This window comes from Pan paniscus, chromosome 12, assembly GCF_029289425.2.
Source record: "Pan paniscus chromosome 12, NHGRI_mPanPan1-v2.0_pri, whole genome shotgun sequence".
Lineage (NCBI taxonomy): Eukaryota > Metazoa > Chordata > Mammalia > Primates > Hominidae > Pan > Pan paniscus.
In genome coordinates, this window is record NC_073261.2 from 58246986 (window position 1) to 58274858 (window position 27873).

At 39.2% G+C, this 27873-nt stretch overlaps 1 protein-coding gene across 2 annotated transcripts; it reads left to right on the top strand.

Moving 5' to 3' along the window:
- The first annotated feature begins 115 nt into the window (after nt 1-115).
- DNAAF10 (dynein axonemal assembly factor 10) lies at nt 116-27844 on the top strand. 2 transcript variants are annotated; one of them, XM_034953290.3, is made up of 8 exons: nt 116-410; nt 10111-10211; nt 12961-13091; nt 15888-15989; nt 18836-18951; nt 20252-20386; nt 22885-22982; nt 25668-27844. In XM_034953290.3, coding segments are annotated over exons 1-8 (867 nt in total). In that variant the 5' UTR covers nt 116-227; the 3' UTR covers nt 25669-27844. The 2 variants fall into 2 exon arrangements, with proteins under 2 accessions (XP_034809181.1, XP_034809180.1); XM_034953289.2 differs by having other exon boundaries at nt 118-410; nt 26228-27844.
- The last annotated feature ends 29 nt before the right edge of the window (nt 27845-27873 follow it).

A 27873-nucleotide genomic window follows, 5' to 3' on the forward strand; every position in this document is an offset into this window, starting at 1 on the left:
GGTAAAGGCGATAAACAAATTCGTGCTGTTGTGAAGGAACATTCTGTGCGATCGCAGGAGCGCATCTGGCATTATCCGGGGATAACTACAGCCAACATGCCAGGGCATCTGGGGCAGAATACGGAAAGCGGGAGGGACAAATTGCCAATGTTTGGAGTCTGGTTTCCAGGTTGCCGTTTTTGGGGGCTCTGGGTGTGGCGGTTGCCGTAGCTGAAATTGGCTGCACCATGTCGGCCTTCGAGAAGCCTCAGATCATCGCCCATATCCAGAAGGGCTTCAACTACACGGTGTTTGACTGTAAGTGGGTGCCCTGCAGCGCCAAATTTGTGACCATGGGCAACTTCGCACGGGGCACCGGCGTCATTCAGCTGTACGAGATCCAGCACGGGGACCTGAAGCTGCTTCGGGAGGTGGGTGCCGGGTCGAGGATCCGGACTGCCGTTGGGGGCGAGTGCGGATCCTGGGGTCTGCATTCCTCTTTGCCAGAGCCTTCGTCCAGCGTCCCCCAAAGCATGGCTTGAGCCGCGCGAGACCAGAGAAGCTGACCGCCGACTGAGGAATGTTTCCTATTTAAAACCTTTCTTCTCATCCGCGGGGTAGTTCCTCCGCGCCCAACCGTCCTGCCACCCCCAGTGCAGTCCAGCCAAAGCGGGCACCAGGATGCCTGCAGTGTGGTTGGAAGAGGCAACCTAACACATTCGACAGGTATCAACTGAGTGCCTGGTATTCCCAGGCATGTGAATGGCAATGTCCCCCATCTCATGGAGTTTATTTTCTAGTGGGAGAGATACTCGGTTCAATAATCAAAGCAACGATACATAAATACAAACCGAGATGAGTTGTCTCACACAAAGGAACACGGTTACGGTTCAATGAGAGTGAAAACAGATTTGGGATGAATGAAAACAAATTTTGGTATGTGCAGAAGCTAACTAGGTCAAACTAGTAGTAAAGGACAAGGTTTCCAGGGCTTCTGCACATGCAGAAGCTCAGTGATGGGAAGAAGTTTATCTCCTTAAGAAACTAGAGGGATAAGCAGGAACCAGACATTGCAAGATCTGTAGGACATTCAAAGGATTTATGCCTTTTTTCTAAGAAAAAACGGACACAACTGAAAGGATTTAAGCAGGGTGTGGAAAGATTAGGTTTGCAAGGTTTTTTGAAGATTACTAGTGAAAGAATTAGAGAATAATGATAGTAACTAGCATTTTATAGCTGTTTAGAGTTTTTAAAAAGTGTTGATTTTGTTACCTGAAAAAATGATCAGTCATTATCAGATCAGGGTTGTAATAGACTACAAGTGCAGGGTAGGTTAAGAACTCTGGGGATCAAAATCTATGGAGGGAATCTGCTTGGAGGAGGTAGGGATTAAACTGGTAGATAAAGGATGAATACAATTTGGACTGTTAAGCCTAGAATAGAAAGTATGTAAGACCCCATCCCGCTTTAAGTTTCCCTGAATGACAAACATGAAACATGGCTTATTTTTTTCTGCCTTTCCTTCGTTCCTTGTATTGTTCATCACTTAGCTTCTGGTAACCAGTGGCTTTTTTTTTTTTTTTTTTTTTTTTTTTGGAGACAGGGTCTCAATCTGTCACCCAGCCCGTAGTGCTGTGGTGCAAACACAGCTCACTGCAACCTCCGCCTCCCCACCTCAGCCTCCCAAGTAGCTGGGACTACAGGTGTGTGCCACCACACCTAACTAATTTTTTTGTACTTTTTATTTTTTTATTTTTTATTTTGGTAGAGATGGGGTTTCACCGTGTTGCCTAGGCTGGTCTCCAACTCCTGGGCTCAAGCAGTCTGCCTACCTCGGCCTCCCGTAATACTGGGATTACAGGCGTGAGCCACCAAGCCTGGCTACCTGTTGCTATTCTAATGTTCAGTTCAGATTATCTAATGTATGATGCCCTTTCTGATTTCTACACAAAGTAAAATTTCTTTACATTGCATTTTGGGTTGTTTTTGTTTTTTGTTGTTGTTGTTTAGGGATGGCGTAGCTCTGTCCCAGTCCGGAGTGCAGTGCTACTGTCATAGCTCATTGCAGCCTGGAACTCCTGGGCTCAAACCATCCTCCTGCCTCTCCCTCCCAAAGTGCTGGATCAGGTGTGAGCCACCATTAAAAAGAAAAGGTATTTAAAGGATTTATTCCTTTTTCTTTTCTTTCTTTCTTTTTTTTTTTTGAGACGGAGTCTGGCTCTGTCACCCAAGCTTGAGTGCAGTGGCGTGATCTTGGCTTACTGCAACCTCTGCCTCCCAGGTTCAAGCGATTCTCCTGCCTCAGCCTCCCTAGTAGCTGGAATTACAGGCACATGCTACCACGCCCAACTAATTTTTTTGTATTTTTAGTAGAGACGGGGTTTCACCATGTTGGTCAGGCAGGTCTCAAACTCCTGACCTTAGGTGATCCACCCGTCTTGGGCTCCCAAAGTGCTGGGATTACAGACATGAGCCATCACACCTGGCCATTTATTCCTTTTTCGAAGAAAAATGGGACATGATTGAAATTTTTTTTTTTTTTTTTTGAAACAGGGTCTCACTCTTGCCTATGATGGAGTGCAGTGGCAGGATCAGGGCTTAGACCTGTGACTTTTTAAAATAAGAACAGGCCTGGTGCAGTGGCTAACGCCTGCAATTCCAACACTTTGGGAGGCAGTGGGGTGGATTGCTTGAGCCCAGGAGTTTAAGACCAGCCTAGGCAACATGGGGAAACCCCGTCTCTACTTTTTGTATAAAAAAAATACAAAAATTAGCTGGGCATAGTGATGCGAGCCTGTAGTCCCAGCTACTTGGGAGGCTGTGGTGGGAGGATCTCTTGAGCCCAGGAGGTCAAGGCTGCTGTGTTCGCACCACTGCACTCCATCCTGGGTGACAGAGAGACCCTGTCTCAAAAAATAATAAAATGAAAATATATGATTTGTATGTATTTCAAAAGTACACTTACTCCATCAAGTGGAATAGAGTAGTTTGTCTTTTGTAGCGACTCTGGGGAATTTCAGCAAATTTTAAAAAGATAATTTTCTTTTGTAGCAAAAATAATATGTGTCCATGATAGAACATTTAGAAAATAGGAAAACGAAGAAAATATCACCCATAATCTCAATGCCAGGAATAACCACTAAGTGTATTTTCACGCCGGGTGTGGTGGCTCACGCCTGTAATCCCAGCACTTTGGGAGGCCGAGGCGGGCGGATCACGAGGTCAGGAGATCGAGATCATCCTGGCTAACACGGTGAAACCCCGTCTCTACTAAAAATACAAAAAATTAGCCGGGCGTGGTGGCGGGCGCCTGTAGTCCCAGCTACTCAGGAGGCTGAGGCAGGAGAATGGCTTCAACCTGGGAGGCAGAGCTTGCAGTGAGCCGAGATCGCGCCACTGCACTCCAGCGTGGGTGACAGAGCAAGACTCCGTCTCAAAAAATAAAAAAAGAAAAAAGAAGTATATTTTCACCTGGATCCTTTGGATATTCTTTTTTTCTACCATGAGTTGTCTGAGAACACACTATGTCAAGGTACTGTGTTTAACAAGGACTGAAGAGATTTAAAAGTTGAGTCCTTTCTCCTAAAGAGCCTACTGTCCAAAAAGAGGGTAAAACTAATACAAAAATACCTTTAAGAACTTACACTGGGCTGGGCGCGGTGCTCACACCTGTAATCCCTGCACTTTGAGAGGCCGAGGCGGGCGGATCACAAGGTCAGGAGAGCAAGACCATCCTGGCCAACATGGTGAAACCCCATCTCTACTAAAAAATACAAAAATTAGCTGGGCGTGGTCAGGTGCCTGCCTGTAATCCCAGCTACTCAGGAGGCTGAGGCACGAGAATCACTTGAACCTGGGAGGCAGAAGTTGCAGTGAGCCGAGATCGCGCCATTGCACTCCAGCCTGAAGACAGAGGAAGACTCTGTCTCCAGAAAAAAAAAAAAAAAGAACTTCATTGTGTTTGGCTGTTCTGGTGCAATGGAAAAAAATTTTTAAATATAGGTTAAATACTGGTCCAGTAACTCCCACTCCTTACTGTGCATCAGGATCATTTGAGTGCATTTTGTGGCTTGTGTGTGTGTGTTTTAAAACATTTGTGCCTTGGTCCCACCCCTAGAAATTCTGACACAGTGGTACAACTTTGTTGCATCTGGAGTAAGGTTTAGAAATCAGAGTATTTTTAAACTTCCGCAAGGTGATTTTAATGAGTCTCAGAGCTGAGAACCATTGAGCTAGATGGGTCATTTATTAAAATATTAGGAAACAGACTTGATGTATCATCGTAGATCTACCCTTAAGTCATGTGCTCCAAAACTCATGCATCGTTCTTTTTTTTTTTTTTTTTTTTTTTTTAATTTATCACTGACTTGGAGCTCACAAAGCCCGTGCATCTAAGAAGAAAAGATGTAAAGGAAGCATATCAGCATATCAGTCTTTGTTGAAGTCTTCTTTATCTTAGTTCTAAAAGGATATATAGGGAATGGAGGGCAGGGCCTCCGTGTTCAGTTGAGCAGTTTTTTGCACCACACAAAGGTGTCTGGCTGAGTGCTCAAGTGGGAGCTAAAAGCTCTTTTTCCTTCATCAAGCCTTACATGTGTGAGACTTCATCAGCCTATAAAAGGCAACTTTTTTCTCATTGGCACAAAGATACCATATGGACTAGGGATGGCCCTGAAAAATGGAAACACAGTTGTAGATGTTTATATTAAAAAAAAATAGCAATAAGCTAATAAAATTCTGCTTTTTTAGCCCCTGTGCTACCGAATTTACTGCTTGTTAGCATTTGGTTGGCTAGATCTTTTAATGTTAATTAAGTATTGCCAGGATGTGGAGGAGGAAATACTGACAAGCTGTACTAGACCCACCCACATGCAGAACAAAAATAGCTCACACAGGAATTACTGATCTTGAGCTTCTTTAATCATTTTAACTTCTTATAGCAAGAAAATGAACAGCTAGGTCAATTATGACCATCATTGATGGCCATTTTCAGTATCACATAGCAAAAATTGTTAGTATATATTGATTTTCTTTGTTGAACAATTTTTGCAAGATAGAGCTACTTTTTTTTTTGCCAGCTAGTTTTCCAGCAAGAAAAATTTTGATTTACCACCAACTTCTTTTCATCTTTTCTTTTCTGTAGATAAACTATCTAATGGGGCAGAGAGGGAACCCGTTTGTGAACTATGAAAAATTAGCTTCACTAGTGTCCTCTTAATTTAGCTATTATTATTATTTCCATGAATGTCTGAGGAAAGAGGAAACATGGCTACTTTTGTAAGTCAGTTTGCCAACAGAGCTCGGCCCTTCTGAGCAAAGTGCAGTCCTCAGTGCACACAAATGATAAGTTTTAATATGTTTAATATGTTCATAATACGTTTAATACGTTGAAGATATACAGTTTGAGTTTAATTTGGTTCTTGCACAGCAGACCACTAATGACTATAAATATCTTTGTGTTTCTTTAAGGAAAGGACAAAGAACATGAGGGAAGCATAATATCATATATTTATATCTTGTAAAGACATGAATGAAGGTAAAAACCAAAGGGCAGAGATCTGAAAGTAGGTTTAATTCATGCCATTGTGCCATTTACCTCAGCAATCAAGATCGGAACATTTCTTTGATACTTCCAATAACGCTCAGGTTTACAGAATGAGGACTCCAATAATAAAATGTTTATTTAATTGATTTACATATAAGCCTGGAGGCAGCCTAGTTTAGAGGAAAAAGTCTGGATTGTATCTGGCTCTTGGGACCTTAGGCAAGTCACTCAGTCCTCTGAACCTGTTTTGTCATCTTGAAAGTGGTGTTCTGAACACTTAGTTTGCAGTGTTGTATATATTAGAAAAGGGATGGTCTAGACTGGAAGAATATCTAAAATGTATCTGAAATGTAGATGTTCAATAGATGGTTGCTATTTTCATGATTGCATGTCAATGACACCAGAAACTGAACAGTTTGTCAGAACCCTGGCACATGAAAGTATGGTAGGAGAAAAGAGAGAGCAAAGAAAGTGAACTCCAGCCCTGGTTTGTCTGTCCCTAGTGTTAGGGCTGAGAGATTCATGGATGGTCATTTATACCTTCATTCAACAAATGTTGAATGCCTGCTATGCGTTAAAAAAATTAGGCAAGGCCCTGCTCTCATGGTGCTCACATTCTAGAAAGGGGGACATAATTGCATGAATAAAATAATTTTGTTGATAAGTATAATGGATGATTAAACAGGGTGAGTGACAGTAATTTAGGGGTTTTTCAGATTGGAGGGACAAGGAAGACCTCTTTGGAGATGTGGCATTTGAACTGAAATCTGAATGAAGAGAAGGATAGAGGCATGGTGACCTGGGAAAAGTAGTCCAAGCAGTGGGAACAGCAAATTCAAATGGCCCAAGTGGAAGAGACCTTGACAAGTATGAAGAACAAAAAGCAAGCTGACTGGTGTGGCTGGAATTAGTAGAGAAGGCAGGAAACAGGAAATGAAGTCACACAGACAAGACCAGATCCCAAAGGACTTTTTGCATTTTGTATACCATAGGCCTTCATGCCACTCTTGTGAGTCTGTGCTTCTCAATGTAGATACATTTTACTTCTTTCCTTTATATTTGTAATAAAGACATACTTTTAGAAGGGATGCAATGACAACTGTGAAAATGTATAGAGCTTATTGTGTAGACTGGTTGTCAGTTTGGTTTCTTTCCTTTGAAGGTAGCAATTCTCAGACATGTGCAGGTGTCAAAGAATCTGCACATTGCAGTGCTGTTTTTGGAACACCATAAAATATTGGAGTAGTCAGTTCTATCTCTGCACAGGGAAGAGATTTTCAGCAGAAAAATCTGACTATATATAGAGATAGATAAATAGATAGAGATTCCGATTTTTACATCACAAGTAACCACACAGTTTTTAAGTCTTCACTTCCAAGGTTTTATTTTTATTTTTATTTTTTTATTTTATTTTATTTTTTGAGACGGAGTCTCTCTCTGTCGCCCAGGCTGGAGTGCGGTGGTGTGATCTTGGCTCACTGCAGCCTCCGCCCTCTGGGTTCAAGCAGTTCTCCTGCCTCAGCCTCCCCAGTAGCTGGAATTACAGGCATCCACCACCACGCCTGGCTAATTTTTGTATTTTTAGTAGAGAGGGGGTTTCACCATTTTGGCCAGGCTGGTCTTGAACTCCGGACCTCAGGTGATCCGCCTGCCTCAGCCTCCCAAAGTGCTGAGATTATAGGCGTGAGCCACTGCACACAGTCCAAGTTTTTTTAACTGGTGTTCATTTGCTAGTATTTTCTACCAGGCAAGCTAAGAAAATTATTTTTAAAAAAACTTTAAAATCTGAAAACAACACATGCATCAGCTTTTGTTCTTGGTGAATTTTCTGATTAATGTATTATGTTAGTAACAGAAGATCAGTGTGTTCCAGGAGTATAGTTTGAGATTCTCTAGTCTAAAGGGTCTAAAAGTGAAAGTTGGGTAAAAGAATAACAGGGAGGAAAGTTTTTGCTTCCAGTTTTTTATTTTTATCCAGCAGTAAAATTTTAGAAGACTGTAGGGAACCAAAGAGTGTAGGTTAGTTTTTACCTCTTCCATGGCCTAGGAATCACAGAAACCCTCATCAGAGGTTTGAGGGGACAGCAGTGGAATTCTGGGAAGCAGAATGCTTTAGCTGGTTGGTGGGAAGAAAATGGGAGACCAGTCTTCCCAGTGCTTCTCTGAGAAAAATGTTCCCAGAGAATTGGGTCAATAGATGATGCAAGTTCTCCACAGCTTCTAATCCCCTGTCTCCTGGAACCACATTGCTGTGCATGAAGACCACCAGTTTCTTACCTCAGAGGGTCTGCTTCCACCCTCTGCCTCAGAACATGGAAGCCATTATCAGTGGCTTAGAGCTGGCAAGACCCAGGTTCAATGTGAGACCAAGGGGAGGAAAGAGTGGATAGCCGTCTTACCAGTTGGCATAGGTTAGAGCTCAGAATTAATTTCACCATAGAAATCGTGCCCTAATAGTGATTAAGTGCTTTACCACTGTTAATATATTATTTCAGCTACTTTTATTTGAGGAGAGGGGAATGGTGAGGAAAACATAAATTGCCTGCAGTTAGAAACCGTGTGCTTTGTTGACAAAATTTTGATCCTCTGTGTTGCCCCATTTTCAGATACTCTTTTTCATAAAATTGGGAAAAAATGGGAATAAATGAATATTAATTTTCTGCTGCAGTGAATAACCGATGCCATCTCAGTCCACTTGTGCATTAAAAAGAGAAACATTCTGTGGTTCCGTGCTTCTCATCAATAGGGTCTTTTACAAACATGTTACTGTACGTGGCTGATTTCGTTTACTAGACAATTCTGAGGAAGGTATGAGTGCTTTTAGACTTGGCCACGTAGTAACTCCAATTTATCTAGATCACAAACAATAGGAAAGTTCAACAGTCTGGGAGTTTCCAAAGCCCTGTACCATATAATGGTAACCTTTGAATCAGAGAAAGAAAGTTGTTATAGTTTGTGTTAAGTGACTTCTATTTTATTTGTGAAAATTGCTATGTATACCTTATATGGATAATATACCCTATATGGAAATGCCTGGATAAACATTGAAAGTGGCAGGGAAATTATTTTTAAAATTATTTGAAACAGGCCAACCTGGGAGGGATGAAGAGAACTGAAGAGTTACAAGGGGAGATGTCCTGGAAACTGGAGAACACTGCAAAAGGAATAAAGTTTATCCAGATGTATTGTGAAGTGAAACAAATCAAAGGACAGTGTACCATGATCTGCCTTGTATTGAAACAAAACCATGTGTGTTTGTAAATGCGTAGAAGGCCTAGAAGGGTGGGGATTACTTCTGGAGAGTGTTAAAGGGACTCACTTTTTCCTTCCATCCTTTTGTTTTGTTTGAATTTTTATAGGGAGCAGGTATTACTTTTATAAACATTAGGAATTTAAAAATGTAAAAATTGTTAGAGACCAAGAGGAATAGTTTTGCCCCATTGAGGCTGACAGTCAGTGGGAAGTGTTATATGGCAAGAGTGTGATGTGGGACAGATATCAGTGGCCTCATCTAATTCCAGATTCCAGAGATCTCGGGAGCCAAGGCAGCAGGAAAAGCAGTTAGACTGTAGGAGGGACTTCAGTGACCTGGGCAGGTAGAGTTGGCGGCAGGAGGGGCCATGGAGAAATCAGAAACATCAGGAAGTAAAAGAAGGTGAATAGAAGACCCATGGAGGCGTAGGAGTAGCATAACGAATATGTATATTTTGGAGGAACCAGATAAGAACTGATATTTGAGTTGTTAGCTTTTTGAGGGACTGGCCAATCTCATTCATCTTTGTATCCTCTTTTGCCTACTTCAGTGACTTGCATGTGGTAGAAACCATTAAATGTTGAATGTTGTATGAGTTCGGCAAATCTGTAAAGCCCTATGCTTTGGTCTCCTTTTATGACAGGAGGGTATTGTATTAGATCCTTTCCAAGGACCTTTTTGGCTACATAGTCTTCTTCACCTGATTTCCATAAACCCCATACATTAAATAATATATTCGTATGTGATTGTTTTACTAATGTGACTATATACGATACTTGGTGCAGTAGCCTTTTAAAGTAAAGAAACCTCAAAAGATTGGCTGATCCATACTAATAGTAGCGCCTTGGTACACACAAGTTTATAAATCTCTCTGCATTGAAAAGGCCCCAGAGAAAGTGGAACATAAACATCTTTAGTTTATAGGGTTCTGCAGGGAAAACTATAAGAGACACATAACATTTTTGTTCCCATAACCATCTGGAAAGATAATATCTTCATTATGTTCTCATTTCTGCTGAGGATCTTAAAGAATATCACATGAAATGCTGAAACTTTCATATTTGCAATAGAGATTGTAGAGCTGTCAGCATTTGAATGTCTCATTAGTGAGAGGAGAGGAAAGGCAAATTAACACTTTTTCTTTTTGACAGTTACATGTTTTAAAGAAAAATGAGTAAAGGAAAAAGCAAGATTATTTTCATCAGAAGATGTTTTAATTGCCTTTTATATTGTCTTATTTAAATGCCATAATAGAGCCATAAATATGATATTAATAGATTATAAATATCTGCTTACATAAATAATATATCCTCTCTTCCTCCCTTCTATCAAGATTGAAAAGGCCAAACCTATTAAATGTGGAACATTTGGTGCAACATCTTTACAGCAGAGATATTTAGCTACTGGAGATTTTGGTGGAAACCTTCATATATGGTAAGATGATTTAGTCAGTATTCAGACAGATGAGATAGGCAATTTATTTGATAGTTTCATTACTCTTTCTCTGAAAGAGAGAATTTTAATTTTAAAATCTTTCTATGTTCCATTTTAACTATAAAAATATGAGAATTGTCTCTAATATATATTTCTAGATTTCATATTCAAAATCCATTAAAAAATACTAACCTATTTTTCTTTAGATATTTTGGATAATATTATCAATGCTTATTTTCACACACGCAGTTTGGTGCTAGCATTTAATGCCATGTATTTGTAAGTAAAGGTCTGTTCCCCCTCCAACTTTAAAAATACAGTATATAAAAATGCATATGAATAACACTGAAAAAGTAGATATTATTTATATTTCAGCAAGAGATTTAGCACTGCAGAACGTTTGTTTTTTAAAGCTTTAACATCTAAGCACAACTTTTTAGAAACATATCTGTTGAACAAATCAAAATAAACTTGTTTTGAATGGGCAAAATCACAATTCTGCCAAATGCCTTTTTCGTGTTTTACCTAGAGTTGTTTCTTATTTAGAGTGGAATGAATTGAAATTCCTTTTTAATTACTTTGCAGGAAAATCTATTATTTTAATCATTTAAAGTATACAGCAGTGTTCTAAAATATTATGGAGAAAGTTCTAGAGTGTTCTAGAAAACCCATCTTCCCTGCATCATGTTTTCTAACATGACCTTTCTTGAGTCTCGCTTAGAACCTGCTACTTTATAATTACATTACTTATAACATATTTATCTGTCTTAGAATCATAACATTAAACAAAATGGAACTACTTTAATTTCTCCTTGCTTTAACTCCTTAATAATTAAATTAGCATGTATTCATTAGTTCTTAGATGCTTTGTCATATGCTTCGAGAGATACTGTGAGAAAGGCAAGTTTGAATGCTATTTTAAAAAATAAATATATTTCAACACAAGAGTATTCAAAATATTAGATGGTACCATTGACCATCTTTCTAATACAGTTTCCTAGTATAGTACAGATATTACCAATTTACTTTCATTGATAAATCTTATAATTTCATGTTAAAAAATAATGTTTTAAAGTCTATAAAATAGTAAAACAGTCATTTCAAGTAGAACTACAATCTTGTTTAATCTCTTGATTAGTTCATAATGATGATAAATGTCATTTCTAAACTAGGTTGAAATATCTCAAAAAATTTTTTTTGTCTTTGAGATGGAGTCTCGCTCTGTTGCCTAGGCTGGAGTGTAGTGATGCGATCTCGGCTCACTGCAACCTCCACCTCCCGGTTTCAAGTGATTCTCCTGCCTCAGCCTCCCAAGTAGCTAGGATTACAGGTGCCCACCACCACGCCTGGCAATTTTTTGTGTTTTTAGTAGAGATGGGGTTTCGCCATGTTGGCCAGGCTAGTCTCGAACTCCTGACCTCAGGTGATCTACTCACCTTGACCTCCCAAAGTTCTGGGATTACAGGCGTGAGCCACTGCACCTGGCCACAGATTTTTTATTAGTAAGGTTTTACTAATAAATCTTGGCCCAATAATAAATTGGAATTATATTTCATGTATAGTCACATTCATTTAAAAAATCTGTAAGTTATTGAAAACTAAATTATTAAGAGAAATGTAAATAGAAGTTCCCGTAGAAAAGCAAAAGAAGGGGAGAAATGGAGATGGGCAAGAAAAGGAATGTGTGAGGATCACCTAGTCAAGCCATTCATTGCCCAGTAGTGCAGTTGTGGTAATCAGTACTTTCCTGAATGCCTTTCTGTGAATTGACCTATTAGACGAACTTCAGCCTGTCTTGCAGTAATACATATTGTTACCAGTATGATGACACACTGAAAAATATGTCAGTAGAAAATCAGTGTGGACTTCAGTGGGAAAATAGTACATTATAAAGGAAGAAATGTGTACAAAGTAAACACTACTCATATTTTATCCTTTAAAAAGGTCATAAGATCCAACTACTGAGGCCTACTTTGGAAGAATTCTATATCACTTTGAATTTACATATATATATATTTAGATAGAAATATACTAGCTGCGTTTTAACAAAAACCTTTGCATATTTGGTGGGTGGAATTTAACAATGAGTATGATGATTTAGTAAGGCCAGCTAATGGTGTCCATCTTCTATTCACCTCCCATATTTTTGTAACAGCCACTAAAACCCAGAATTGAAAAAAACTGTCCTGAGAGCCACGTCCTCAGATACATGGTTGTTTTTTTCCTTTTCTTTTTTTTTTTTTTTCTGAAACAGGGTCTTGCTCTGTCACCCAGGCTGGAGGGCAGTGGCATGATCTCAGCTCACTGCAGCCTTGACCTCCCTGGGCTTTACTCTATATTTGAAGCAGTATTTTTTCAGACTTCAGTGTACCACAGTCATTGTTTTGGGGACCCATCTGAAATCCTGATTCATTATGTTTGGGGAGGAGCCCATGAGTCCACGTTTATCAACAAGCAAACCTGGTAATTCATCTGTGGGGGTCTTGCATAGATCGTCTTTGAAGAACACTAAGTATGGTGAGCTCAGGATTGGAATTTCAAGTTGAATGATGACAGTTCTCATTGGGGGCTTGAAAGAAGTTGAATGGAGAGAAAATTTCAGAAGTGTAAATAAATGTATAAACTATCTTCATAGCAAAACCTTAATTTCTATACAGAAAAAATCTAACTATAATATATCTTTTTGAATTTCAGTAGTAGACTTAAATGTTTGGGATATGTGGTGTAAGAAGCTGTGTTTGTTGTTTAGGAATTTAGAAGCTCCAGAGATGCCAGTATATTCTGTAAAGGGCCATAAAGAAATTATAAATGCCATAGATGGCGTAGGTGGACTAGGAATTGGAGAAGGAGCACCTGAAATTGTGACTGGCAGCCGAGATGGTGAGTCCCTGTATTCTGTGTATTTTGTTTATTTATTTTAATGGAAATCTCTATGCAGCAGTACGTCCTCTCTGAGTAAAAAATCCCCTTCAGTCACCTTGACTCCCTAAATCTAACAGTCTTGCTGCTACTTTTTTAACAGGCAAGTTTGATTGCTTATCTCTCGATTGTTTCAGACTTTTGGCTATTTTGAGATAGATTCATAGCACTTATTAACACTATTTTAGTGTTGAGCTGGTTCAGCTACTAACAATGATGGTTTCCTCTGAACCTTGAAGGATTTAAAATGTCTTTACAGGTTTTTGAGGCAGCTGACGATATAATGTGGGTGGCAGCTTTTCATTTTCTTTTTTTAAAAGGCAGAATTAGTACTTGTGAAAATTGTCATATTGACAGCTGCTTGAAAACTGAAGTTCTGTGATCCATCCACTAAGCATTATAGAGAGTTCCAAAGGCACCAACTCAGCTCTTCCACCCTGCAGTGACCAACAAGGGCCAGGTCTTTTGGTGTCCGAAGTGGTACTGCATGACTTTAATAGAGTCAGAAATGTTGTTGCTTCACGAGGCAACAACATGAGAAATTTGGTACCTATTATAATTGATTTGGCTACTTGTTTAATGGCTGCTCAAGACCATGAGGAAATTGCTTTAAAGGAAAAGTGAGATATAATTTTCTAGTGGGTACTCAAGAGCAGCTGTGTTTTAGAAATCACTTATTTTTTTTAATCATAAAAGCAATATTGAGTATAGAGGGAAAAATAACATTCAGTCTACCACACTACCACAACCATTAGATTTTTCTTTTCCTTTTAGGTCTTATATATAATTTTGCATAGTTATAAGTGTGAATATGAATTTGTATCTTAGAAACTTTTTTTATTTAATGTTTTGTCATATGCAAATGTTGCTGTTTCCACAGTTATCATTTTAATGACTATATAATATTCCATCATATGGCCATACTTAACCATTCCCTTATAAGCCTTCGGTTTGCTTTTTTTGTTTGTTGTCTTATGAGAGTGGCTTAAAAATAATGAGTAAATGAGTATTGTCATATGTGTAACTCTTTTGGAATAAATATATTTTATGATTTTTAAAAAAATTTATTGGGCCAGGTACAGTCACTCATGCCTATAATCCCACAACTTTGGGGGCTGAGGCGGGCGGATAACTTGAGACCAGGAGTTTGAGACCAGCCTGGGCAACATAGCGAAACCCTGTCTCTTCTAAAATACAAAAATTAGCCAGGTGTGGTGGCACACACCTGTAATCCCAGCTACTCAGGAGGCTGAGACACAAGTTTTGCTTGAACCTGGCAGTGGGAGGTTGAAGTGGGCTGAGATCTTATCAATTTGTGTGAATCCTATAGAGAAAGATAATCTCTTATCTCTATATATGGGATTTTTTTTTTTCTTTTTAAAACAGGCTTTTGGTGGGTGCAGTGGCTCATCTCTGTAATCCCAGCACTTGGGAGGCTGAGGTGGGAAGATCACTTGAAACCAGCTTGGGCAACATAGGGAGACCCCATCTTTACAAAAACTAAAAATTAGCCAGGCATGGTGGTATAGTCCCAGCTACTTGGGAGGCTGAGGTAGGAGGATCACTTGGACCCAGGAGGTCAAGGCTACAGTGAACCATGATCGCACGACTGCACTCCATCCTGGGTGACAGAGCAAGACCCTGTCTCTAAATAAATAAATATTAAAGTAAAGCAGCCTTTTAATGATCAACTTTATTTTATCCCTGGAGATAAATCTAATGTTGTACCTCCACCTTTCCTGAGTTATTTTCCTTTTAAGGATTTTTTTTTTTTTGCCCTTTTCTTATTCTCAGGTACTTGCCTTTTAGCCATTTTATTACATGCATTTGCATTTTTTGTAGGTAGTGACACTATTTTAGTAAGTAGTCCCATAACATGAATTAAAACAAGGGGGTTGAAATTAAATTGAGAATTTGTTAATTTTATTTAACATTTTCCTCTTCACTTTTGCCACAGGAAAATTAAACTTAACTGTATATGAAATAGTATTCCAGGCCAGGCACAGTGGCTCACGCCGGTAATCCCAGCACTTTGGGAAGCCAAGGCAGGTGGATCACCTGAGGTCAGGAGTTTGAGACCAGCCTGGCCAACATGGCAATACCCCATTTCTACTAAAAAAGTACAAAATTTAGCTGGGCGTGGTGGTGCATGCCTGTAGTCCCAGCTACTTGGGAGGCTGAGGACGGAGAATCGCTTAAACCCAGGAGGCGGAGGTTGCAGTGAGCCAAGATCACGCCATTGCACTCCTGGGTGACAGAGTGAGACTCCATCTCAAAACAAAAAAAAGAAAGAAAGAAAAAGAAATAGTATTCTAGAACTCACATAAGAAACCATTAATTCAAAATTAGAGTGTATTCATGCCAGTGGTTAAAATGGGTAATAAGGAAAAAAGTAAAAATTAAAACAACACTGGTATTTTCCCTAAAAAATAACACATTCATTTTAGGCTCATGATTTGAATTACGTAACATTCACATTTGCCTTGTCAGTCATCACTCGTAGATAACTTAGGAACACTTGTTGGCTTTTCTGTGTGTCTATTAATTTGGAAACCAAGTCAGATAGTTACATATGGGTGATATCTCTGATATTAAATACAACTTACCCAATTAGAAGTCAGAACAATGTGGATATTTTCAGATGTCATAACATCTGTCATATTGCCATGTACACAGGAAGCCATAGAAGAAGAATGTAGAAAAGAAACATAATCATTTACTTTTGAATTTTTGCCAACTCACTTTTATGCATGGCAGGAACTGTGAAGGTGTGGGACCCAAGGCAAAAAGATGATCCTGTTGCTAATATGGAACCTGTACAAGGAGAAAACAAGAGAGACTGTTGGACTGTGGCATTTGGTAAATTACTGAAGAATTCTTGCATTTGAATTATCAGATGGTAAAAAGCACGATGCTGCAAGAAATTTCACAGTAGTCTCTTTATGGTCTGTTTTGTGGATTATTCTAATAGTTTACTGAGGCAAATACACGTGGTGGTTAATGTCAGCCTCTGGGGCCTGAGTTTGAATTCTCACCTGCTACTTATTGGCCATGTGGCCTGGAGCAAGTTACCAAAGTTATCTGTTCCTTGGTTGTTTCATTTATAAAATGGAATTAATAATAGAATTTACTTAGTTGTGTTGTCATGAAGAGTCAATGAGTTAATTACATGTAAAGTGCTGAGAATTGTGCTTATTATTATGTGTTCCTGTTTAACTAGATAATATTGACCTAATTTAAAGTCAGACACCATTAATGGGGATAAACCAAGCCTCAAATGCAAATGGTTACCTAACAAATCATACATTACGCTATATACGGAGTATGTTTATTTTCTAGAAAATAGTTTGCCATTACAAAGTTATTTCTTATAAATTTTGATAACTGTATTCCTTCATTAATTTACTTAAAATGAATATTGATTTTGGAAGACTAATTGACATTTGCCCTTTGATATGGTTTGGATCTATGTCCCCACCAAATCTCATGTCCAATTGTAATCCCCAGTGTTGGAGGTGGGGCCTGGTGGGAGGTGATTAATGGGGGCGGAGTTCTCATGAATGGTTTAACACATCCTCCCGTATACTTTAAATCATCTCTAGATTACTTATAATACCTAATATAATATAAATGCTGTGTCAGTCATTGTTGTATTGTTTAGGGAATAATGACAAGCACAAGAAGTCTGTACGTTTTTAGTGTAGATGCAAATTTTTTTCCAAATATTTTCGATCCATTGTTGGTTGCCTATAGATGCAGAACCCATGGATAGGGAGGGCCAACGGTAGAAGAGAGTAATAGTAGGAATATCCTTAGAGATGGCTCAGGACAATGGCCAGAGGTGTTAGGATGGCCTGAAGATAGTTCTAAGTTTTTGATGGTGTTTGCAAAGAAGAGATGAAATCCGAGCTTTAGGAAAATGAACTAGTGGTATTTAGCGGGAGTGATGAGTGGTACAGAGAATATGAGTTCAAGAGCTCTTTGCAGTATTCCAGGGAAGACCTAAGTTACAAGCACTGAGAAGGGAGCAGAGTGGATGATTCAGAAGATAATATTATGCAGAATACATAGAATTTGGGAATGTTTTTGGATATGAAGAACAAAGAAAAGGATAATGTCCAAGATGACTGAGTTTTCAGGCTGATTGTGGGGTGAATGATGGTATTAATTGAAAAAATTATACAAGGGGTGGGATAATTTGTAAAGGAAAATGGTAAGGTCATTTTGGGACATCATGAGTTTAAGATGATGGTGTACCATCTAGGTGGGGCCCACAGTGGAAATGCAGGGCTGGAGTTTATGAGAAAAACGAAGTTAGGGGCAGTAGGGAATGAAAGCATTGGGATAGGATGCCCAGATAGCATAGCACAGTGACAGGGGCCTCCTTCTCACTTAACACTCTTTCCTCAGCAAGAGATACTTGGAAAAAAATCCTTGAATTAATTCCAGGAGGATGAGTTTAACCACAGATTATAAACTTACTTCAGGTATGATCATCCACACTACTAAAAATATGTCACAGTGTGCTACATCTTATTTCAGATTTCCTTGTAAAGATGGAATCACACCAGAACAACATTTTTCAAGATAAATTAGTTTTAAAGTTTCTGTTTGCATTCAAATATAGTTACTGCCAAGAAAGCAATAGAGGTATAACTGTATTTATTCTCTGAGACCCCTTTGTGTTTGAGCTGTAGTTGGCCTGCTAGCCTTTCCAAGATATAGTAGAAAGCATTTTCTTTTCTTTTTTTTTTTTTTTGAGACAGAGTCTCGCTTTGTTGCCCAGGCTGGAGTGCATTGGCGCGATCTTGGTTCACTGCAAGCTCTGCCTCCCAGGTTCATGCCATTCTCCTGCCTCAGCCTCCCGAGTAGCTGGGACTACAGGCCCCTGCCACTACACCCGGCTAATTTTTTGTATTTTTTTTTTTTTTTTTTTTTTTTAGTAGAGACAGGGTTTCACTGTGTTAGCCAGGATGGTCTCGATCTCCTATAAAGCATTTTATTTAAATTGAATTCAATAAACACTTTCACATATCCTTTCAGTATGGAATTACAGTGAATGAGCTTATATTAGTTAGTCCGCTTTGCATTGAATTGCTTTATTGCTATAAAGGTATACCTGAGACTGGGTAGTTTATAAAGAAAAGAGTTTTATTTGGCTCATGATTCTGCAAGAGTATCCAAGAAGCATGGTGCCAGTATCTGCTCCTGGTGAGACCTCAGGAATTGTCTGCTCATGGCAGAAGGCAAAAGGGGAGCAGGCATGTCACATGGCGAGAGAGGGAGCAAGAGAGAGGGGAGGAGGGAGGTGCCAGACTCTTTAACAACCAGACCTCACATGAACTAGAAGAGCGAAAACTCATTACCATAAGGACTGCACTGAGCCATTCACGAGGGATCCAGCCCCATGACCCAGCACCTCCCATCAGGCCCCACCTCCGACATTGGGGATCATACGTCAACATCAGATTTGGGGGGACAAATATCCAAACTCTATCAGAAATTTAAACAAAACAAAAAACTAATGGATACCACATTAATAATCTTGATGTCCTCTCAGGATTGGTAAGATGGGATTCTACCCAGTGTGATTTTTAAAATCTGATTTAATATAAGTTTTATGTGTAGTTTCATAAGATTTTTTTTAAGCAGCCTTTATAAGGATGCATTTATAAGGATGTGAAATGTTGTATCTTGATTTCCAGGCAATGCTTATAATCAAGAAGAACGTGTTGTTTGTGCTGGCTATGACAATGGGGATATCAAACTATTTGATCTCAGAAATATGGCATTACGGTGGGAGACAAACATCAAAAATGGGGTAAAGTACATTCTGAGGCTTTTTGGTTTCTCTGAGCATGTTTCCATTCACCTCTGAACTACTACAAAAGGAAAACACCTCTAGTAACTCATCTGAGTCAACCCCTCTGCCAATGGTTCTTAACTTTTTGAGGCCAAATCCGTTTGAGAATCTAATGAAAATCCTGGATCCTCTCTTCAGAAAATGAGCTCACACCCACATGTGGTTTGCACAGTGTTGGGGGAGTCACCAGCCCCTTCAGCCTGTCTGCAGACCCCTGTGGGCCATGTAGTAAGATTTCAAAATAAGCAAGTAAAAGGTCTTTTTATGCCAATATCAGAAAGCCTGAAACAGTAGTCACCTCCCCAGCTCAGATTTTTGGTTCCTTAGTTGTGCACCTTTAGCAAAGAATGTGGTTTCCTCCTGTTTTCTACTGTTAGCCTTTACTTAACTGTTAAATAATGTAAAAAGTTAAATAATGATTCCCCAAAGGCATTCACTGAGCATGGGAACCCAAGATTGTTTTGTTGATCTTACTAATGGAAAAAAAAATGGGTTTTTTGTTTGTTTGTTTGTTTGTTTTGAGATGGAGTCTTGCTCTGTCGCCCAGGCTGGAGTGCAGTGGCGCGATGTTGGCTCACTGCAAGCTCTGCCTCCCAGGTTCATGCCATTCTCCTGCCTCAGCCTCCCGAGTAACTGGGACTACAGGCGCCTGTCACCACACCCGGCTAATTTTTCATATTTTTTAGTAGAGACGGGGTTTCATCGTGTTAGCCAGGATGGTCTCAATCTCCTGACCTCGTGATCTGCCTGCCTCGGCCTCCCAAAGTGCTGGGATTACAGGCGTGAGCCACTGTGCCTGGCCAAAAAAAAAATGTTTTTTTTTTGAGACAGAGTCTCACTCTGTCGCCCAGGATGGAGTGCAGTGGCATGATCTTAGCTCACTGCAACCTCTGCCTCCCGGGTTCAAGCAATTCTCCTGCCTCAGCCTCCCAAGTAGCTGGGACTACAGGCGCACGCCACCACGCCTGGCTAATTTTTGTATTTTTAGTAGAGACAGGGTTTCACCATGTAGGTCAGGCTGGTCTTGATCTCCTGACTTCGTGATCCACCTGCCTTGGCCTCCCAAAGTGCTGGGATTACAGGCATAAGCCACCGCGCCTGGCTGGAAAAAATTTTTTATGGGAAAAGTTAAAAGATAAAATGATTGTTGGAGTGCTTTCACATTATCTGACCATTTTAAAGCTGTTTTACTTAGTATAAAAGAGCCTCCTGAGTAATACTGGTGAGACTACCAATAATAAGTATTCTCTGTTTTCAGGTGTGTAGCTTGGAGTTTGACAGAAAAGACATAAGTATGAATAAGTTAGTAGCCACATCTCTGGAAGGAAAGTTCCATGTTTTTGACATGAGAACACAGCATCCAACCAAAGGTTTTGCCTCTGTTTCAGAAAAGGTAAATATGAGGGAAATGTCTTTCTATGAAGAAGAATGATAGCTTGGTTTAGACTGATAAGTAGCATTAGTCACCAAGGTTTCTTCCAGGTCTTTATGTGAAGGGAGCTATTTTTGATATATTCCTGTGAGATCTTGACAAGTTTTTCTGTGCAAAGAGTACTTCCCCAAAGTTTATCAACTTTAGACTTCTTGATTATAATAAAGATCTCAGGTAGGAATCTTATTTTGTAGTTTAGGAGCAATTAGAAGAAACCTAGCTGATATTAGGAATTTGATCAACAAAACCCAGCCTGGTGTTTCCTAATAAGTATATAATATTTGTGCTAATACCTGGTTATATATTTTTCAAAATAAACTATATGTACATGATGTCATGTCATTACACTTTGTTTTATATTCCAGTTTGCTATATTAAATGAAATTATTTGAATCACTGAGTACTGTGGTTATAGTAGATGTTCAAAAATATTTACTTACTTAACTTTGCCTTGCATTTGAGGTAGCTGAGAGGGAAATACGGGATTACGGCATTAGACCAATAGATGAGGAAAGCAGGGCAAAGGGAAAATACTGGTTTAAAAAAAAGATAGTTTCTGGACTGGGGGGATTACAGAAAATTCATGCAGAAAGGTCCTGTCATTCACAAGAAATGGATTGGAAATGTGATTTGAACTTCCTCAAGTATAAAAAGAAAGCAAGATCAGTTACAGATTCCTTGTTTCCATAAGATTAAAATATACAAGTTGCTCAGGAAGTAAGAACTTACTCCGTTGCTTCTCTCTCTCCTGTGGATTCAGTAGGATTTCTTGAACCTTTCTATTTTGTCTCATTATTATTATTGTGTGTAAATTATTGTCATTTCCTTATGAAAACTAAATTCTTAACAAGATAGCTATAAATTATAATATTGGTTTGCTTTTGTCATTTCGGAACATATTAAGTATCTATCAACAACATAAATCACTTTACTAAACTGTTCCATGTATAATTTGCAACACATATTTCATTATTTATACATAATAGTGTCATCTCTGGTTTTTTGTTTTGTTTGTTTGGCTTTTTCTTTTTTTTTTTTCTGGAGACAGAATCTTGCCCTCTTACCCAGGCTGGTGTGCAGTGGCATGATTATGGCTCACTGCAGTCTCAAACTCCTGGGCTCAAGTGATCCTCCTGCCTCAGCCTCCCAAGTAGCTGGGAGTACAGGCACACGCCACCATATCTGGCTAATTAGAATTTTTTTTTTTTTTCATAGAGTCAGAGTCTTGCTGTGTTGCCCAGTCTGGACTTGAAACCTGACCTCAAGTGATCCTCCCGCCTCAGCCTCCCAAAGTGCTGGGATTATGGGCGTGAGCCACTATACCTGGCCCAGTTTTTTAAAATTATATTTAGTTAATCCAGTAATTGCTAAATCTGCCAAATAGAAGACTCTGGTGTATTTTAAGAGGTCATTTCCCCTCTTGCTTTTTGTGTTTTTCTCAACTTCCTGAAGAAGAAGAGAAGTTTAAGCTACAAAATAAAATGTTTCGACAGCTTGAACCTAATCACTGAGAGACTGTTACACACTCAAAATGTGTGTTTTGAGATATGAGTCTTTATCTGCTAATGGTAATTCTCTCAAAAGACTATTGAAATCAAAGGTCAAGACTAATCACTCACTAAAATGTGGTGTACCACGATAGCCAGCCCCACTGCTTCTACAAAGCAGCAGTCATTCATTCCCTCCCGCCTCCTTTCTCTCTCTCCCTCTGTCTCTCTCTCTCTCCTAAGTTCCCCCCAGTTAATGCAGTGGCGCCGGGATGGATTTACTGGCTGCTTTTGAGGTGCTAACAACCTGTTAACCTTCCAGTTGCTGGTTTTTAATCTTTTAGTCTAATGTGAATGATAAAGACCTTAGCTTATTATGACCATAAACATTGTCTGTAAGTCCTCATGGTCCTTATTTTGAAGACTGGACAGGTAAATGGCAATAAATTGAAAATAAGGCTCTGGGAGCTGTTAGTTAAATTTCGGTCTATAAATTTTAGTTAAAATTCAGTCTATATACTTATTGCTGAGTTTTGCTGTGAACCTCAAACTGCTCTCAGAACTAAAGTGTATTTTTTTAATTCAGTCCACATTTTTCGTATATATAAACAAAAGTATATGTTTTTATATTTTGTTTTCCCCCTCAGAATGAACTAGAGGTATTTAAATATGTAAAATCTATTTTCATAATGTATTTGATACTATAAACTTAAATGGATTTTAATACCTGTCTTTTTAAAAATCCAGTAGAACTTTGTTTCATAAAGCAATAAAGAAAAATGATGCTTTTTCTAATTTCTTATGTGTTCCTATAAATCTCTATAGACATTATAAAGAGATGTGCCAGAAAATAACCTTAATTGCTTTTATAACCATTGAAATTATAGTTGTAAGAGTTTTTTATTTGCAGCGTTTCTCTTCCAGGGCACCATTTAGCATATAAACCAGTTGTATGCCTCTTGTTCTATTTAGGCTCATAAATCTACTGTGTGGCAGGTCCGACACCTGCCGCAGAACAGGGAGCTCTTTCTGACAGCTGGAGGCGCCGGCGGCCTTCACCTCTGGAAGTAGTAAGTCTGCCAGTGCACACTGCTCCTTTTAAAGTTACCTGTGGGTGTAAAGTAGGATTAGATTGAACTTTTTTTTCTTTTTTTTCCTGCTTTGACTTAGTTCATTTTGATATGATTTAAAATTTCATGGTGTTACATAACTTGTTTTCTAAGCATTTTGTATGAATATACTTTACACTTAGTAGAGTGTACACTAATCTTCTTTTGATACATTTTAGTATATCATTTTAGTTGTGTCTTCTAAGTATGAAAAAGTTGGCCCAAGACTTTTATCAGATACTATCTTGAAGTGATTAGAACACTCACTGCCTCTAAAAGATGGGGAAAGGGTTCCTTGCCTAAATTTAGATAACATCATTGTGATAGACCCCAACAGAGCCTGAGGCTCCTGATTGGTCTCCAGGAAAGATCTTATCACTGAATTTGCTTTCTGCATATCTAGGCAGGGTGAGTTACAGTGAAAGCTTTTACTATGCACACCACTTTCTGAATCCCAAGGGCGCTAACATCACAGATACTACATCATTTAAAAGGTCTGATATCCTTGCTCAGGGTTGGCCTGTGAAAAGGAAACAAAACAAAACAAAACAAAAATTAAAGGTCTGATAAAAATTGTGAGTTAATGGTACTTCTGAATACTTTATTAGCTAAACAATATGTACTTGGAGGGGAAAAATTACATCTTTCTTAAACATCACTCAGGGAAAAAACAGCAAGCCCATAAATGAAGGATATTTCAAAAATAAAGTTTCATTAATAACGTAAGAAGAAAAACACCATCCTCAATATATCTGGGACTTTCACATTTATAAAATTCTTCTCTATTAGCTCCTTTGAGAAGCTGGAAGGGGTTCTGAAAAACAGGGCTACAGTTGGAAAGTACTTGTTAAAGTACTGTGTGCAGGGATACCACTGACAAAAAGCAGATTGAACGCTTTATCTTATATTTTCTGACAGTCTTGCTCTGTCACCCAGGCTGGAGTGCAGTGGCATGATCTCGTCTCACCGCAGACTCCACCTCCAGGTTCAAGGGGTTCTCCTGCCTCAGCCTCCTGAGTAACTAGGATTACAGGTGCCCGCCACGACGCCTGGCTAATTTTTGTATTTTTAGTAGAGACGGGGTTTCACCATGTTGGCCAGGCTGATCTCGAACTCCTGACCTCAGGTGATTCACCTGCCTCGGCCTCCCACAGTATTGGAATTATGGGCGTGAGCCACTGCACCCAGCCAGAGTGAACGCTTTAGATCGAAACAGTATGATTATGGCAAAACCCTGTCTCTACTAAAAATACAAGAACTAGCCGGGCGTGATGGCACACGTCCCAGCTACTCAGGAGGCTGAGGCACGAGAATTGCCTGAATCTGGGAGGTGGAGGTCTCAGTGAGTCGAGATCGCACCACTGCACTCCAACCTGGGTGACAGAGTGAGACAGAGCGACAGAGACTTTTTCTGTCTCAACAAACAAACAAACAACCAGTATGGTTTCTGAGTGAAAAGCAGAGGAAAAGTTTGAGGCGTTCTGGGAGAATGTGGGGTAGAGAGATCACTTGCTACTTTCCCTTCTTCTAGCACCTCTGCCTGTTGTTCTTCCCTGATTCTTCCATCCCGGTCTCCTCCCCACGTTAGACTCTGCCAGTCCCCTTAGTGAAGCCATGTGGTGGCACGTCACTATTTTACTTGGTGACCAAACTCTTTAGGCTGCTCACTTGAAGAACTAGTCCCAGTTTTCTTTGTAATCTACACATGGATTTGTATTCCATGAGACACACGAACACTTTCGCAACTGGAATTTTTTACTACAGCGGATTTAGTTCTGTCAGTAAAGTTAGGTCTGTATGCAAATTTGAAGTTTAGCGCAATGTAAACTTTACACCTAACCAGAACAGATGTCCAGTCTAATCTTCAAATCGGTTTGGAGTTTTGCTGTCGAGTATTGTACCAGCAAAGGGAATTGGTTTAAGTACAATGATATTTAGCTTTATTTTCATTTGCCAGTCTGTCTTGGTAGTAATGCAATTAAGTTGTAAATATTTATTGACCACTGAACCAACAGCTTCTAGAAGAAATCATCTAGTTATTCACGACTTGTTTTTTGAATGAAAAACTTCAACATGCTGATTTTTTTTTTCAAGTATTTGAATCATATACACATATTCTTTTAAAACTTCAACAGATAATATGGAGGGTTTTAAAATTTTTTTATGTTATCTTTTGAATACTAAATAACTGCAGCCTTTGCCAAGAGATGTGTGAAAGGTGTCTGTATTTAAACCATTATTCATCTGAATGTTTTATTTTTTTTCATCAAAATGATTTGTAGGGTTTGAGAGGAAGAGAAAATAGTAGATCATCCACCTGTAGATTCTTCTTCCATTTCCATTCTGCTTCTGATTGGCTTTGTGCTTCTTACGTTCTTGGCCTTTGCCAGCATGTATGAAATAAAGATGTTGTCATAATTGATAGTAGTAGGTTTTAAAAGGCCTTCTGAGGAGTGATACTTTTGTATTTTATTAGGAACACATCTCTATTGGGGAGGAGTGTTCTCTTTCCCCTTTTCAAATCTAGACCAAATAGGATTTATGACTTTAACCTTCTGCTTTTCTTACTGTATAAATTTATATTTTCAGCTGAAAAAAAAATGTTCTCAGAACCACTTTTCTCTTGTTTGAAACAATTACATTTAGGTCTAACATCTCCACCCTGTGACGCCTTCCCATAGAAATGGTACACAAAAGGTCCTTAGGCTTGGGTCCGTGTAATGGAGCTCGAGGGTTAGAAGCTGGCATCAGTTTTTCATTCTGGAAGTGTTTAGATGAAGTTCTGCAAATGTTACTTACAGCCATTGCCTTTGCACATTGTTTGCCTGTGATATCCAGCAATCTATATCTGGAGAAAAATTACAATAAATAAAAGATTGCCAAAAGCACCAAGTAAATGTATTAAAGAATCCTAGATCAACCTAGAACTTTCATATTAAAAGAGAAAATACAGATACACGTTGAGCAGAAATGACTTTTAGAAGTTTTTAGTAGAACTAATAACCCTTTTTTATGACGTGTTTTGGGATAGGATTGAGGTTGAAATTGTCTCTTTATTTGCAAACAACTGAGTATTAGAAAGATTCTTTAAGTATTTATTAGTCCCAGTAACTAACTGAGAAATAGAGTCATTGAAGTGTATGTATAAAAATAAAATGGTGAAAGCTAAGATTTATGCGCTCTTACCATTTTGATCTTGTTTTCAGTGAATACCCTATTCAGCGGTCAAAGAAAGATTCTGAGGGAATAGAAATGGGAGTCGCAGGTTCTGTAAGCCTTCTGCAGAATGTTACGTTGTCCACCCAGCCCATTTCAAGTTTGGATTGGAGTCCAGATAAAAGGGGTCTCTGCGTCTGTAGTTCATTTGACCAAACGGTGAGAGTACTGATCGTTACAAAGCTCAATAAAATTTGACTTCAAGACTTTGGACTTGAGGCTGGGCGCGGTGGCTCACTCCTGTAATCCCAGCACTTTGGGAGGCCGAGGCGGGTGGATCACAAGGTCAGGAGATGGAGACCATCCTGGCTAACATGGTGAAACCCCGTCTCTACTAAAAATATAAAAAAAAATTTGCCGGGCATCATGGCGGGCATCTGTAGTCCTAGCTACTTGGGAGGCTGAGGCAGGAGAATGGCGTGAACCCGGGAGGCGGAGGTTGCAGTGAGCCGAGATTGTGCCACTGCACTCCAGCCTGGGCAACTGAGCAAGACTCTGTCTCAAAAAAAAAAAAAAAAAAAAAAAGAGAGACTTTGGACTTGAAACCTTCCAGAGGAACACTCACACAATTTAAGATAGGTTCTGGAGTCCTCTGACCCTCATTGAACAAAGCTGGATTTGGCTGATGATAAAAGACCCCAGCCACAAGCCTCTGGGCCAGCCTCCAGCCTCTCTCGGGGCGTGTTTGCTGACTTGCTGCTGCACGTGGGTATCAGAAGCACCAAGTAAACTATCTCCAGGGCCAGTTCTTTTCTCTCCCTTCCATTTCTAAGTCAATAGTTGTCTATAATTAACCATATTTCAGATTTGTTCTGTGTCCCTGAAGTTCCATATTTTATCTTTATGCTTGTGTTATGTTTTAGTGTCTATAATGTTGTGGTGGGAATCATTTCATTTGGTTTAAAAGAGTTTGCCTTGGAAAAACTGAATTAACCGTCATAAGTACATTTTGAGAGATTTCAGTGTGAGTAATTTTCTGGACATAATATTTTTGTATAAAATATCAAAATGGTGGGCCAGGCGTGGTAGCTCACGCCTGTAATTCCAGCACTTTGGGAGGCTGAGGCGGGTGAATCACGAGGTCAGGAATTCGAGACCAGCCTGGCCAACATGGTCAAAACCCGTCTCTACTAAAAATACAAAAAATTAGCTGGGCTTAGTGGCAGGCGCCTGTAATCCCAGCTACTTGGGAGGCTGAGGCAGGAAAATTGCTTGAACCCAGGAGGCGGAGATTGCAGTGAGCCGAGATTGCACCACTGCCCTGGTGACAGAGTGAGACTCCGTCTCAAAAAAAAAAAAAACAAATATATATATATATATCTCAAAACGGCACGGTTGGTCTAGATTTGGGTAGCTATTTTCTGCAATTTAATTCATAAAACAAAATGCTTTGATTTTAAAGAGCTCTTTTTTACTTAAAATACAGGAATTGAATTGGTGAGACTTTTGGTTATTGACTGTGGTAAGTGATGGTGAAATGTACAAGATTGTAGGGGTTTTGTAGTCTTATTTTTGGTCATACTTTAAAAATGCATTTTACGAATAAACTTCTGTTTTTGAGATTCTGTTACCTGAACAGTAGTAATAAAGTTAACATTGTCACATCATTTTGCTTTATAAATGCTTAATTAGTAGT